This window comes from Clavelina lepadiformis, chromosome 4 (assembly GCF_947623445.1).
Source record: "Clavelina lepadiformis chromosome 4, kaClaLepa1.1, whole genome shotgun sequence".
Lineage (NCBI taxonomy): Eukaryota > Metazoa > Chordata > Ascidiacea > Aplousobranchia > Clavelinidae > Clavelina > Clavelina lepadiformis.
Window position 1 is genome coordinate 19,923,135 of NC_135243.1, and position 16,255 is coordinate 19,939,389.

At 35.9% G+C, this 16,255-nt stretch overlaps 1 protein-coding gene across 3 annotated transcripts; it reads left to right on the forward strand.

Moving 5' to 3' along the window:
* Positions 1-5,613: 5,613 nt before the first annotated feature.
* On the forward strand, positions 5,614-14,276 carry LOC143453550 (protein NDRG3-like). 3 transcript variants are annotated; one of them, XM_076954932.1, is made up of 13 exons: positions 5,614-5,796; positions 8,173-8,299; positions 8,472-8,592; positions 8,751-8,813; positions 8,983-9,043; positions 9,255-9,341; positions 9,696-9,752; positions 9,847-9,953; positions 10,100-10,259; positions 10,484-10,571; positions 12,408-12,521; positions 12,706-12,847; positions 13,321-14,276. In XM_076954932.1, exons 1-13 carry the CDS (start codon positions 5,728-5,730, stop codon positions 13,346-13,348), a joined length of 1,224 nt encoding a protein of 407 aa, XP_076811047.1. In that variant the 5' UTR covers positions 5,614-5,727; the 3' UTR covers positions 13,349-14,276. The 3 variants fall into 3 exon arrangements, with proteins under 3 accessions (XP_076811047.1, XP_076811046.1, XP_076811048.1); XM_076954931.1 differs by lacking the exon at positions 5,614-5,796 and adding an exon at positions 7,101-7,435; XM_076954933.1 differs by lacking the exons at positions 5,614-5,796; positions 12,706-12,847 and adding an exon at positions 7,172-7,435.
* Positions 14,277-16,255: the final 1,979 nt, after the last annotated feature.

Here is a 16,255-nt window from a genome sequence, read left to right on the forward strand (position 1 = left end):
ATTAATCGGCAACTACAGCACCAATTGCTGGAAAATACTTGAAGGTAATAATATGTTTGAACTACCAACGACGTTAAGGCCATAGTTACGTTTTTCCTCAGAGGAAAGCGGCTTTTGGACTCTAAGCTACTTGCTGTCCGAATTTTACGCAATACTTTGAAGTGGATGTTAATATACCGAAGAGATAACGGTATTCTAAACCCATCTTAATGTTAGAGTTTATAAGCACTACTGTATCTGTATGTGAAAAAGAACGGTCTTAATGCTGTGACACGTTGCTTGGAACCCTTAATGCGTGAATGCTTGCATATAAATCTGTGGCTTATACAAACATCTTGCTTATGGGATTTCCGCATTTTGTATCTTGGATGCCTTTATGTAGGTTGTAGGTAACGGTTTCCTTTCCCCTGTTGATAGACAATTTCCTACTCCGGTTGTCAATACGTTGCTTTACAACACTGCAAAAATGATGCTTTGATTGCGCTTACTTTTGGAGGGTGCGAGTTAAAAATACAAAGTCACATACTATAAACCGGAATGAATTTGCAAGGTTGACCATCTGCATTCATAAATAAGCATACGTTACCGCTCAAGCCATTGATATTGTTGTATGAGTTCACTAACAAAGAGACAACAGATGGGTTTTACCAAATTTGAAGCAATATTTTCGTATTGACAGCAAGTTATCGATTGCTATACGCTTCGTCGCGTTACCAGGCCATATGTTCTTTGTTATTCTTGTTAAACGCCCTGACTGGCGAACTTCTCTTTGCATAAACATGGCGTCAAGGGAATGCTGCAGCCTTCACGCAATATTAGTGTACAGCGGTTTACAGCAGGGCGAACCTACGGCAATACAGTATCCTGTGCTTGTCGCAGGTCAGGTTACTTGCGGCAGCTGGCAGAGAAACGGGTTATTCCGTGTCGTTGTATCTAGTCGTTGCTGATTGAAAACAGTTTTTGCGGCTTTTACCAGTCCTATGAACAAATGCGCATGTCTGGCTGTGCGCATTCGCGTCGTGTTCAGCGATATCGCTCGAGTGTTTTCGACGATCGTGCAAACTCCTGTTGTTTGTGAGGTTTTGTTTACTTAAACAGACGAATTATGATGTCATTACGATGTGAGGTATTAAAAAGAAATCTATTCCACAAGCACACAGTAGATGTTGAGCAATGGTTTAGAAACGGTGGTAACATTAACCCAGGCCTAGACGTATAGATAGTTGGTTAATTACCATTTGCCTTGTGATTACGTTAACTGTGTTAGGAACAGTAGAGCATCGAACGCAAATTGATCTTATGAAACCGGCGCTTGTATTTTACAAACTTTTAGGTGATGTTGACTTACTTGTACTAGTTTACGCTATAGTTTTCTGGTCTTGCAGACAACCAAGTGAACAGCACAAGGTTTGCTCAAAAGTACCTTAATCCGCATAATCACCGATTATATGCAGATATTTTGCTCGATTCCGCTCTAAAAACTTGATAAAAATATGAATCAGCTGTTTTGTCTGAAGTTTTTGTTGTTTTGTTAATGTTTTATTGCATAATAAACGCTACGATTTGATGGAGCGGGCTTAGGTACCCGTTCCGAAGTCAAAACGCGCATGATTTTTGTAATGTTTTTGCAGTTGGTTAACATAATTAATTGATGGCGTTGCTTTTGTGTTGATTGAGTAATTTACAAAATAGTCTTTTGGGCTGATGGAACCTCTCTATTTTAATGCATATGCAAGCTACGAAATCAATTCCGCTTGCTTCTAAAACCACTAGAAATACATGGCCTAACCTGAGCAAGAGTTGATCAAATAATTTTTCAGAGCTCGCAAGTAAATTCCTCTGAATAAATCAAAGTCATACGTAAAATGTGCGGTAAATTGTTTGCCAGTAGCAGTTAAATGGCTGTTAACGTGTTTTAAAAACTGACAGAACGCAACCAACACTTCACTGTGCTGCATTTGCATCAAATGCGAAACACTGACGATATCGAATTAACAGCAACATTACTCACATAACAAATAACTATCCACTGGCGTAGACGGCTTATGGAAATTAGTCATTCCGCGTCGTATACGTAACAAATCAAAACGCGACATGTATGAAGCAAAACGGCGTTTACGTGCCTATATACAGTACAACAAATATTCATACGTTGAGTTATGAAACCTAGAATATTACCAGCGTCACGTATCCTAACAGTAATTTTGTAGTTCACTGAGCAACAATGGGAGCAAATAGACTGGATCACTATTCGAGCGTTGAGCAAAAGATACTGGCAGATGTCAACAACATCTGGACGAGGTAAGCTTGTTAGTGCAACGCAAAACGCTTATGGAACAAACCGCTTATGGAACAAAAAGCGACTGCACGGCGTTATAATTTACTTAGGATAAAATTTCTCTTATGGCCATTTTTGAATGGATATATTCGTTGGGAGTTTTGTGATTTGGTTACTGGGTAACGTACTCGTTGCACTGTATCCAATCACCATTATAGCTATATTTTGCCTAATTAATTTGCAAAATGGATGCTTAAGTCAAACTCATTCTCTTAAAGTGTGGTGCGCCTACATTAAGTTTGTTACAAATATGTGAAGTAATTTTGAACTAATTTAAACTGGAGGTGAACTTGAAAAAAGAATTATGATAGACTTAATGAATTAGCTATTAGTACATTCGTTACGCGTAGACCTAGTTGTAGTCATGTATGATTGAAGGAAAGTGTAGTGTATACTGTATACCATATATACTTGCAAAAACGTTATTCGTTTCATAAAAATCCCACATTTACCAAGAAAAATTTGTCACACAGGTAACAACCTTAAATATGACACTTTTCCTTTTTGCAGTACGGTATGTCTGTGTTTTGCAAAGCAATGCTATTTCTGAGGCCTCATTGTGTACAATATATATTCATTTTTTCATAAAAATATATACATTCACAAAGTCAGCATGAAATACAAAATTTATTGATGCAGTTTAATTTACGAAACGCAGCTTGTTCACTGTCATTTAATTTCACGATGGTCGGTTGGCTCGCCAACCATCACGTTTTCAAGCAAATGACCCGTCAACACAATGTAACTTGGCGCCTACTGACAAGTTGTTGAACGGTCTTGTGGGAAAACGATCGGCGATTGTTTTGGTGACTTTATACCCTTCCACTTTTTAGTAAACCAGAAGTCGCTGTTTTTTTGCACTCACGAATTTATCATTTGCAATCTACTTCGGCAAACAATTGGTATGCAGAGTTGTTTATCGACGATCTATCAGCGGTGCTTAACTTTTTCGGCCGCTTGAACTATGAGTATGAGGTAACAACAACGACCATAACTGAAGGACCTGTTTGAGCTTTTGAGTATCCTCCCTGCTTTTTAACTTATATCTTATGACAATGTTAGGGAGTTTGTTTAAGACCATGTAACGGTTGATAACAAGCGCAGCGAACACGTGCCTGTTGGCGCGTCAACAAACGCGACCCAATCGCTACCTCTGCTTGTTTATGCCGGGTTTTTGAAGGCTCTTACGATCATTTCGATAATGCTAACAAATTTCAATTTGCAGAGCATTCGTCAAAGCGCTCGAAAATCACTTGAGATGTTTTCGCTTAGGTTTATATTTGTTGTACTCGCAGCGCAGGCAGTGCCAAGCTCTGACGGGTAACAAGCGTTCACTAGCAACAATGACTAAACGTTACAGAGCTTTCCATAACCCGTTTAATTTGAAAATTTTAATACTGTTGCCATCCCCTGGGAAGACTCAGCAGGAGTTCACGTAATTAACTCATGAGTATTAGCTGTTAGCTCGGATCCTGGAGCAGATTACAGTGCGCAACATATTTTTGTCCAAAGTCTGAGCTTTCATGAAAACAGTAAGCTGATTTAATTAAATACATTGCAGCAACAGTGCTTTGGTGTGATTAAATGAAACTATCTCTAGCATGCTTCAGTATGGAAATAATTAGGCTACCACTATTTCACCGGAAAAAAATCGTAGGTTCAAAGCTATTTTCCATGGTTTCTTGTTAACCAAACTTAAACGGTATAACATAGTAACCAAAATTTTCCTTCTGATCTAAGTTTTAACTTTAATTAAACACAAAATAGCTTAATTCGATTTGTTTGCATACCCATTCTCCTAATAACGCTAACCTAACTGCCTATCGTTAACAAAGGCCTGCGTAACCTACTTATGGTGAAATTAAAAACATCTTATAAGGTGGTACTCTTGAGGTGAACTTTATTTTTGATTTTTCTACACGAGCTTTTGTAAACATAAGCTTGCTTCTTCAGATGTACTAAGAAATCAGTAATCAGAAATCAAACCCAATGCAAGAAACATGACGTCACCCAATGTAAGAAATCAGTGAAATCGTCACTCTGAAATGATTATTACATGATCAGCATTCAAGAGATAATGACGTCATAATTTCTATTCCTGTCTTCATAATAGTATACTGTATATCACTGAATTCGATTCGATTGAATTTTGTGAAGTGCTGACTTGTATTAGCCTAGTTTCCCTAGTACGAGAGGTCGAAGAGGACAGTACAAGTTGCAGAGTTACTGGTAGAAAATTTGGGTTTTGTGTACAAGTTTACAACCAGAGGATGCCTTTATATACTAGAGTACTAGACCCAAGCTATTCAAATAGTGACGTCATCTAGTTGTGCACTTGTAAACAAGACCCGAAAATTTGAACTAAGTTACGTCAGCATAAGGTTAAAGCAATTTTACAGAACTAGCTGCGACGGTAACTTCACATCAGCATTCATATTTGGCGAACGACAGGCTATTGTAATGGTGCGTCTGTGTAATTATAGTAGTCGCAGGCTAAGAACGTTAAACTCTTCACACCAGCTGACTGCCTTTTCATTTGCCTGTATGCACTTGCACTTTACTAAGTGGTTTGAGAGACTCGCTCGGAATTAGAGTGTATTTGTCATCGTTAAGGCTTACATTTAATCGTTTTGCTTATGCAGTCTGTAAGGGATGTTGAAATCTATGTGCACATTATACATACGGTGCCGGTCACCGGGTACAAAAAAAATAGCTTTTGTTGCATGGCCGAGAAGGATTTTCGGCCAAAATTTGCAGTATTTCCAATCTCGATCATGTTATAAAAGCTATAAAAATATTATTGGATATAAACCCTTTCAATTCAATGCTAAATACCGGTTTGCTTTGATTGTAATATATCACCGTCCTGTCAGCCTGTACTGCGGATCAATGCAGGTTTCAACTGGTCTTGTGTGTGCAAAACTATCAGAAGAAACGAACAGCGTTGCGAAAAGTTTGAGCCAAACCTCAAGTTAACACTTATGGACTTTTGCAATTACTTCTAGTTACAATATATTAAAGCCAGAATTAATGTATAAGTAACTGATAAATTTATATAAATAACTAGCCTATGTAATATAAACATAACTACGCAAAAGTTTCCTGAGTGTGCCGTAAATAGTCCTACGCTAACTTATTTAAAAAACTGTTAGTCAGCGTATGTATAATTAATCTATATCGGTATATCATGGACATATGTTTTTAAACAACAACTATGTAGGCTTTGAACATAATGAATTTAACACAAGAAGTTTGTAACTAGAAAAATTATAATGCACCACAATGATTTTTATGGTTCTTAGATAACTGTTATTGTTATAAAAGTGTTTATTAGTTTCATACTGATTTGTGGTACTTAAAGTGATTTTGTATTTTGATCAAACTTCAAAATGGAACTTCAGGAAGTCAACATAACACCTGAGCATCCTCTCCTGAACAGCAACCACACTCATTTTGAGGTAAGCCTTTTCTGTTACTTCAAAAAGTAAAGTCATATGAAAAGTATGATACAGTAGGCTATAAGGTTTTTGATAAATTGCTGATAAACTTATATAATTATTTTGCTAGTTTTATGCTTGCTTCACCCAAGTTTGGTGTCTGCAATTGAAATTTTTATCAAAAATTGGCATTTTTCAGGACAGTTAGCAGTACTGTATAATAATTATTTATATATGCAAAATTTATATATGTTGTAAGATATTAATGAATAGTGAATTTTTTATTGAATTTTGAAGCATTAGCAATGCTTTTAATTTGTCTTTGGGACATTTTTAAGTACTGTATGTGAAAATTACATACCTTAAAATACAGTCATAGTGTTTATTTTCAACCACATGTCATATTCATAGCCTCGTGATTCACCACCACACATTTTTGCCAACTTGGCATATGTTTGGGATTTATATACTTTTCTTACAATTTTTAACTGTTGATAGTTCAAATTGTTTTCCTGTTTTTTAGTTGGAATTCATAGACTATAGCAACGTGTGTAAATTGTTTTTGTCATGTGATTTTGTAGATGTTATAAATTTATTTGTTGTTTTTGCGGAGACCATGAACTCTTTTTCCCAGTGTACATCTCACATCCTATTATTAGGCTATTGAAAGGTTACCTACATGTGACAATTTACGTCTAGGCAGGAAATATCATCAACTTTTCTTCCAGCAAGCCCTTTTGTAGTGCTTATGCAGCAATGCGGTGGCTAATATTGCCATGTTGCATGTCATGACTGTAGCACACTGCAGTAATCGTCTGTATATGCCTCTCTTTAAAAGGAACCATAAGTCAGCAAGTTACTTAGCCCTGTTTTTAATTGCGAAAGTCGAGGAAGTACTGATGTGTGCTGGCAACTCAGCTGTATATATATAGATCAAGCCCTGTACTTAGTCAAGTAAAATCACAGCAGTAGCGGCCGAGAAGTTTAATTTTCTTTTGTGCAACCTAACAGTATCGTATATTTTATATAATTGTTTTCAATGAACCAAAGCTGGATTAATGCAGTCACTGTCAATACATGCTTGTCTTCTCTGAATATATATTTATATTGTATAGGCTTATATTTATATATTTGAATACTCTCTAGCTCATGCAGACAGCTACTAAGGCAGCGGATAGCAATGGGATATCTATTACTTTTATTGTTCGAAAAATTTCAAAATAAATTTGTTGTGAAATTTATAGCTCCACTGTGAAAAGAAGAAATAATAAAATCAATAAATATCCTTCTCGTAAATGCACAGGAATGAAGTTAGCAGGAAGTGTTACTTTTATGTCTGTGTGGTAGACCAAACCAGGTGCTTTGAAAAATATACTAATGCATATATATATAGCCAGCTACACAGAAAGTTGTAGGTTTCCTGCAATTGATCTTTTTGTATCATTATATATTGCAACTTAGAGAGTTTTTATTTACCTTGATGATACCTTGATAAAGTTAATGAATCTGAAGATATTGCGATCACAGCATCGAGTAGGAAGTAGAACTAAAGGTTTCTAGCACAATGAGCTTCCAGTACAAACAAATGCTTGCCAAGGAACGTAGTGGTGATGGAAATATTATTTTAGAAGCACATGACAGTGAGATGTTTGGTTTCCAGGTAACATCAAAATCACATGACCCTATACATGTGCTAATTCAGTATAATACAGCAATTTTTTCAAATTTCAGTCATTTTTTGCAATTTTATAAAATGTTGATCATTTGAAGGATAAACTGAAAAGCCAATAAACCAACAATGCTTTTATTTATTATGTAAATGTTTTAAGTTTATTCTTAACTCATTTTTATACTGTATTGAAAATGAGTTAATAATAAACTCAAACTATTTTCTAATTGAATTGAATACTAATAATTTATTGGCTCTTGTATAAATTCTTCAAAGAACTTACAATTCCCAACACTTTGCTCCTAGTGTTGATTATCTTTGAAGATTTCTAAAAAGAAATGTTGATTATATATGTATATATTATTTTTTATCTAAAAGTATCATACATATTGTTTTGCTAACCCATGCGATTTGGGTTTTTGTATTTGGTATCACTATATTCATAAAATATTTAGAATGATTTGTGTGCACAATACACTGTATCTGAAATTTCCTAAATTAGAATTTAAAATTTCATGTCATCATTGGGTTTTTTCTTCATGTTAACTTTTACTCATACATATTATGAACAGTGTATACACATTTGTAAACTGTGCATTTGTAAGTGAACTTTAACTTTTGCTACACATATGAAACTGGACATGTTTTAAAATTATGTTGGCTGAAAATCTTAAAAACACATTCAATGTTAAGATTTCCCAAGTCTTAATGTCGATTTTCAATTTTAGGACAATGTTGTCGAGTGCTCGTACATCCAGGGTGGCACAACACACAAGACCAAACTCAATGTCACCATTCAGGGCGATAAGGCCAAGAATCATGCTATGGTCACTTTTCATGATATTGGGCTCAACTGTGAGTTTATAATGTATTGTTGACACAAGCAATTGTCTGGTTGTGGTTATGTTTGCCAATGGTCTTACGTAGCTACTCAAGTAAAAAAAAAACTAGAATGGTTGATTTTTCGCTGTTTTGGCGATACTTGCTTAACTCTTGCTTTGCCTTACTGTTTTCTTTTTTGTTGCAGCTGTTTCCAACTTCGGACCATTGATGAACAGTGAATCAATGGGGCCAGTAACACAGAAGTACTGCATCTACCATATCGATGCCCCTGGCCAGGAGGAAAATGCTGCGAAGCTTCCAAATGGGTGAGTTTGGCATTTTTGCTGCTGTGTCTAGTTACAACTGATATCTCCTGTTCTCTAAATGTAATTTATTAAGTTACAATATCTACACACTACCTATACTTGAGAATAAATAATCCCATTTCTTTGAGTTACAAAAATAAGTTAGTTTTCATTTACAGGTTCGTTTATCCTTCCATGGAAAATCTTTCTGACATGATGCCAAAGATATTCTCCCATTTCGGGTAACATGCCACTCTTTCATTTTGTCTGTATATTGTACGTTGTATATAGCATAGCGTTTTTCATTAACCACAATAACTTATTTATGCTGTATATATATAAATTTATATTATGTATTATTATATAACTATGTATTTGTGAAAAAAATGTTTAATAAAAACGTATTCTTAGGTTGAAAAATGCCATTTGCATTGGATGTGGCGCTGGTGCCAATGTGTTTACCAGATTTGCGGTATGCATTCACATGATATAGATATTTGTTGTCATATGCACATCACTTTGCAGTTATCTTTTATACCGCAGCGTCATATCTGTAAGCTTACCTCAGCATAATGCCCCATTGTGGTAAAATCATAGTTGATGACGGTAAATGTGTTAGCAATGTCAGTTGACTATTGAGTGAATGAATGCTAAATTTGTTATCTTCAAATTTTTATTTTTAGTTGAAAAATCCAGGCATGGTTGAAGGGTTAATTCTGGTGAATCCAACCATCTTACCTGTGGGAACTGTGTCATGGATTGGAGAACTGGTAATAGATTCACCTATTTCAAAAATGCACTTATCGCGTTGCAACTACTTTGTTTCAGTCAAAGCAGCACATTTTAATACTCTATAATCTCATCAACGTATCATGTTTTATTGGTTGTGTTTTGTGTTAGCTGATAAATATTTTCATGTTGGTATGCTTTACTAAGCTGAAAAAATGATGATGTAAGTTGTTGTTGGGTGCTGAATCATTGAAATCAACTGATGTTATGTAGAGGCAATGTTTTGTTATTGTGTGCTAGCAACCATATTACGTTGTGAACTTTAAAGCCTAATGGCATGAAATAAAGTTGTTTTGTGACACTTAATTGACACTAATAGGTAAATATTTTTGCAGATTACTAATTTCACAACGCCCATCAGTGAACAAGTTCTAAACTACCATCTCTCCAAGGTGACTTTTTGACGTGTGTTACAGAATTAACCAACTTAGCCACTGATAACCATTTCTCAAGAGTCATTGTTTACAAGCTGTTTTATTGCCATAGGCTGAGGTTGACAGTGTCAGCCAGGAACTGGTTGAAACTCATCGAAAACACTTCAAGCAAAACATGAATGAAGAAAATGTTCAAACATTTTGGAAGGAATATGAACGGTAAAAATGTTATATCAAACAAAAAATAAATGCGTACAGTTGTACACGGTAAAGTTACGTAAACATACCAGCCTATTCAGCATATAACAAAAACAATATTTTAAGAAGATTCAGTCGATTTATTATCTGCAATGCTTCTTTCACAGACGACGCGAGATCAACTTGGTCAGGCCTATTGACCCTCAGATGCCTGACAAGACACTCCAGTGCCAGACCATGATTCTTGTCGGGGATTTGTCACCATTTGTTGATGACGCAGTTGAAGTCAACTCACGGCTCAACCCTACGAAGACCACCTTTCTCAAGGTACGTTGCATTATAACGGCTTCAAACCTCTGCAGTCAGACTCCGTGATTACTTAAGATTTTGTTAGCAGTGGGGGTTTAGTTAAGCAGTTATACATGGAGTGAAATATATAATTTTTGATAATAATTTATCAATTTTGTAAGTTTACTTAATTCGATAAGTTACAATCGCTCAGCCTCACTTATGAACTGTATTATAATAATATTTTCCCTGATTTCTTGCAGATGGCAGATGCCGGTGGCATGGTTTTGGAGGAACAGATCTTCAAAGTAGCTGAGGCCTTCACATACTTCTTGCAGGGATTGGGCCACAGTAAGTTATGACTTGCACATACTTCATGTTCTACTATTACTTATTCTAAAATTGTTGTGAAACTACCATTCGATAATGCCTGAATAATCCAATTTCAGTTTTGGTAGTAAATGTAATTACTGTATTTGTAGATTTTAGTTTTTTTGTCGGTATATTTCCTATGTAGTGACATTATTCTGGTGTAAATATATTCCCCCTATGTACATCATACGTCCATGTTTTAACTTTGGCAAACATTTTCTATGTAGCGCAAATCTCATGCATGTACAAAGCAATCGACTTATAGGTTACTTTTATTGATTGGTATACGCAGCATGAACGCCGAATGCGTTTGGTCTTAAATAATGCATGGAAGATGCGACATCCCTCTTGTTTTGCACAAGGGCATTGACCTTAAATTTAATTGCATACAATAGGCTCACTACAGTGACGTCATTGCAATGTATGTTATGTTGTTTACCATTTTGGTGGTTTTTCTTAAAAGAAGAGACCGTTTTCATTTTAAAACTAGATTGATGTAGCAGGAAAACCTGTGGTTTGGTATGAAGAAGGCTAAAGCTGGTTTACCGTTTAGGCAAAGGTTTAATTAAATTTGAGTGACTTTATGTAAAGGTTTAATTAAGTAGCAACTACCAACCAACTAAACAACAAATAAAAAACAATGGTGTGTAAACCCATCCTTGATCGTGTTTCATTTACACTTACAATAATATTAAGGCACAAGCTTGCACATTTGCAAGAAACATGAAATGTGCAATTTATTAATTACTTTCTTTCTGTAAAATCACATTTGTTTTACTGCAAAAGAATACGTATATGAAGATTACTGAGTGATACTTTTTACTTATGGTTAATTTTTCATTTCTTTAAAATATTTTTTCTCACTCATGCAAAAGGCATCCGCTATTACATCCGAGATTCAGGTAATGTTAATCGACATGTGTCATGTTGTCACAACTTGTTTTCGATATTTGTTGTCGTGTGTTGACCATGTTCTGTGGGACACTGTATACAACATGTTGCCATGTCATTATCAGTGTAGGCCAGATTAATTCTTGTTTTACTGACAAACAAACAAAGAAACCATTCCAGTCAGCTGCCACAACATGCTTCCCTAGCCCAGGCTTTGAGTTGATGTACTTTATAATTTTAGGTAATCTGAGAACATGAAACAAAAATTGCTGTGGTATTCAGAATATATGTTTTGAGTATAAGATCATTATTTCCACTATTTTTGCAGACCTATGAAATTATGAACACCTTGTACTATGGAGGTTTTTAAATTGGTTAGAACGTAAACCATATATTTTTGGAATTTGGTTTTGCACATAGCTCAATATTACAAAGTTGATCATGGTAGATGAATTAAGCATGTTGCGCTTGCAGACACTGCTATCGTTCTTTACATACCTGGCCTTGATTAGGATTTATTGGAAGGACAGCTATTGTTAATTTGTGCTTTGCAGATAGGAACTCTGCATTGGTGGTTAATATTTTGTGTTATATTGATATCTGTAAATAATGATTAGTCCCAGCTTTTGGTAGTTACGCTGGTTTTGAAATCAGACATCTTTGATTTGTGAATGCATGTTTTCCCAAGAAAAAAAAGTTCTATTCAGAAATCTGAAGCACTCATGACAGTTGTTGTCAACCAAATCCATTATTGTATTTCTGTGACGTTTGTAAGATTTGTGAATATGCTTGAACGTTTACATTAAACTACATATTTGTTTTAGTATTTACGGTTCAGTCATGTCTGTTCGATATAAATAACGGGAGTTAACACTAATAACTCGTACAGCATCATACTAACCTTCATGATTGTTATGTGTGCAGTCCCAGGGGTAATGATGACAAGATTGGCAAGGTCCAGAACCATTTCCAACAGCTCCACTGGATCAGGTGATGGTGACCGAAAACGTGTACGGACCTTATCTGGAGGATCTGCAGGTATACCTCCACTTTATCCATCTTAACATTTGTTATGATGCCAAGTAAGAAAGAGAAACTGATAACTTCCTGGAATTTATTCACTGTGTGTTCGTACACGCTTTATAGGGCAGTGAGTAGAAAAACAGGGTTTGCTTATGTGAGTAGTTTATTATGAATCAGTGCGTTCACAATCCTTAAGCAGATAGCTCGGAAGCACTAACAACCAGCAAAAGTGCACCAGGATTTACAGAATCTTCCAAACAAGCTGATATGAAGAAGAAAGCAGCCCAATCATCAGTTAGTTCCTCACAGTTACTGAAAAGTGGTAAAAGACTAACAAATAGGTGAGGAAGGTTTTGTGGAGGTACTTACAGTCATCTACAACTTGGTTGAGAAGTTACTTGCGAGTGAAATGGATTCGCTTATTTAGAGGACACGGGTCAGATGTTAAAATTTACCGCTTAACATAACAAGTATAAGTTTGTTGAGCGATGGTGGCACATTTTACATCGATAAACTACATAAGGTAAATCCAAATAAATCGGACTAACGTAGTTAGAGAAAGCAGTGAAGTTACTGAGTTAGTTGAAAACTGCAAAAGTTATTGGAAGTTGAGTTAATAAGTTTTTGCTGTAAATGTGCTTGTGTTTACATGTATTAGCGTTAGAATATTAATTTATCCAATGTTATTAATGCTCTCAATGCAAATTGAGCTTCAGCCACATGTTAGCAATATGATATCTGAGTTCCTTGAAATGACGTTGTTGTTTTAATTTCAACATCAATTTATCTTTCACAACATTTAATTATCTGCAAGGTTCTCCGCACCACCACCACGCGGATGAAATCATCGACGTACCTGCCAAACACAACGATAAAGCCCAACTTGTCTCAGGCGCTGTCTGTTAAACTTTTGTGCCTGTATTTGATAACAAAAGTCTTGGCCCCGATCCGCGACGTTATGCCGCCTGATTTCTCGCCCATTGCTTACAAAAGCATTTTCTAAAACTTGCAGTGTGTTAAGAAGCTGTGATATTACTTCTGCTTCGTGTCCTTCATTTGTTTACGTTCAAAAAAGTCTACTTTACTAGTGGCAAAGAGTATTATAACGGTATTTTTAGAGGTGTCTGGAATATTATAAACCTGCCTATATCCTTCTTGTGTTTGTACATTTTTGCAAGTTACTCTTTGTACAGTGAAGATCTCAACATTTTGTACGTTGTTGTGTAGCTACGTCACAGCTTTCTTGAACCATTCTTAAAAATTCAATAAGCATCAGCAGTAGTTAAGGCTGAATTGTACAGTAATAAATATCTTGTCTGAAATATCTTCCCGAAAGCCAGATAGTAACAATTTGAATTCATCACGCGGTGCATGCTTTGTCGTTTATGATCTACGAATTCGATTACTGTGTTTTGACGAATCGCACGAATTGTTTATTTTGAACTTCACATTCGCCCTTTCTTGACGCATTCAAAACTACAGCATCAAAACCAAAATTAGGTTGTGTTTATACGATTGCAATTCATGAAAGAACTATCGAAATTGTTTTGTAGTGACGTGCCGTACTGTCAGTAGTGATCGATCAGTACACCATACATTGTAATCTTTGCCAGGTCGTTCGTACTTACGGTACTACCTACGGTATTGTAGACTTAATTGAGAAGTAGTGGTAAACTACCTGTGTCCTTCCTAATTCATTAATTTTGTGAGTGATTGATGTTTGTTTTGTTTTCGCCGTTGCTTCAATGTATTAAAATTGTTGATACATGATTTTGTATAGCGAAGCTGTTGACGCAGTAGATGCCAGAATACTCAGCTGCCTCTGTTAGATTAAGCCAAGTTTTCTTCGATAAACATTTTGTTTCATGACGTGGTGGTCCTCTTTCGCTGTGATGCTTTAATCGCGTGCTTAGTTTGCTTACGGATGAATATCAGCCTTGGTTCTTTTCTCGTAGTAGTTCCTGAAAATGTTCTAATTATGGAGCCGATAAGAAGTATGTTAATTGAGGACTACACCCGCCACACATAATGTAGGCTGAAATCCTATAAAGTTCAGTTTTTAGGCCTATTTTCGTCCCTAATCTTATGTGTAATGTAGACTTGCGGATAAAGTACTGCCAGCGGCAATGCTAACTCGCATTGGCCTAAAGCCGACCGTAACAGCACAACTTGGCTTTTCTTCTGGTAGACGTATTAAGCAGTTTCTATCTTTACATGTGTAGACGTACGTTTCTGCTCCATTTTCATTGTTGCCTTCTCTTCCGAAAGATGCATTTCAACTCTTGACACTTTTACAACCTCACATCAACAGGTTGATACATGATGTTAGCCAGGACGATGAGTTTATTTCAGCTGCTTTTAAGAAGTGAGAACTGTGAAAAGTTTAAAAAATATTTGTTTACGTTGTGGCCTTCTTTTTAAAAATAAGTTTCAATAGATCCGAATAATTCTGTATAAAAACGTTGTAGAGCTCAGCAGGACCCACATTGTGACAATTGATCAGTGTTGTAATGACTCGTGTCATTTAGTAGCCAAAATGACTTGACTTGGTTTGAGTTTATGAGCGTAAACCAAAGCTTCTATGGTGTCTACATTGCAGGTGCCGACAGTCTAAATATCCATTTGTTGCGTCGCGACATTATGTGCTATGCTCTCTGAACATTCTAACGGGTTACGAAGCTGTTTTTAAAACAATCAAATGTGACTAATAAATGTAAAAAATAAATAAATAAATGTGACTAATGCTGAAATTATTTCCTTAAAAATTTGAAATTGCTTAATAGTGTTGCAATAGACCGCTTGAACGTTTACTTTTGTTGTGAACATCATTGCATTGGAAGGCGTTTTGCATGTACTGTTATTTACTGTTTTTGTTCTAAGCTTGAAAGGAAATGGAAAGAAAATTTCATTTCACAGAGATTCAGCGACCTCATGCTGATGTATTACTGCAAGAAAGGTTATATACAAACCCAGATTAGTGTTAGAATACAGCAGGTTGAAATAAGATTGCATTGCACAATGCTTTACAAATTAAAAGTTAATTTCGTATCGTGATAAGCCCAAGCTTGCAATGCAGGATTTTCTTTTTGCCAAGACTTTCACAGGTACAATCTTGCTTTGCATTTTGGCGATATATTGTACCTGTGGGGTGCCAGGCCTTTTCAACCAAAAAATACTTCAGGTTATGGGCTAAAAACTTCATTACAAAGTACTAACAAATACAACTATAAACTTGTAACGATGCAGTCCACCGAGAAAGTCATTATAAAAGAAAAGCCTTCCGCCTTGGAAAAGTTGTGTTGATGACGTCACAGCATCCAGACGCAAGCGGACATTCTCGCCACGCTTGAAATTAGGTTGAGCGGCTTCTCCAAATTTTGAATGTTTAATTTTTCGGTAAAACCTGAACCGAATATTATAATTTTGATGCTATTATTTTCAGCACAACAAACTTGTAATGAAATGGAGGTTTATCGTTCCTTTGCCTGTAAGAACGACCACTTCAATTACAATGTTTGTCTGTAGAATTGCTTAATGTCCTCGAAGTGAAATGAGTCTCAGGTCGTTGTTTCGCTTCTCTTAATCTTAGAATCAATTGTACACCTCGACAACTGTATAATCTGGTTATATTGGAGTTTCATTGAACGAACAAATCAAGATAGAACATTGTGACAGCAACAGCACAAAGACATGTTGCGGCGTTGAACGTAGAAACCAAAAGAGACTGAATGAATCAAAATGCACGCACA

What these genes read in the sequence shown, in the direction of transcription:
- LOC143453550 (XM_076954931.1), top strand. Translation starts at nt 7,340, where the DNA reads ATGAGCTTCCAGTACAAACAAATGCTTGCCAAGGAACGTAGTGGTGAT. An exon ending in GCTGCGAAGCTTCCAAATGG is followed by an intron (nt 8,593 to 8,750) that starts GTGAGTTTGGCA and finishes TTTCATTTACAG; the next exon opens with GTTCGTTTATCCTTCCATGG. An exon ending in CTTATCTGGAGGATCTGCAG is followed by an intron (nt 12,522 to 12,705) that starts GTATACCTCCAC and finishes ATCCTTAAGCAG; the next exon opens with ATAGCTCGGAAGCACTAACA.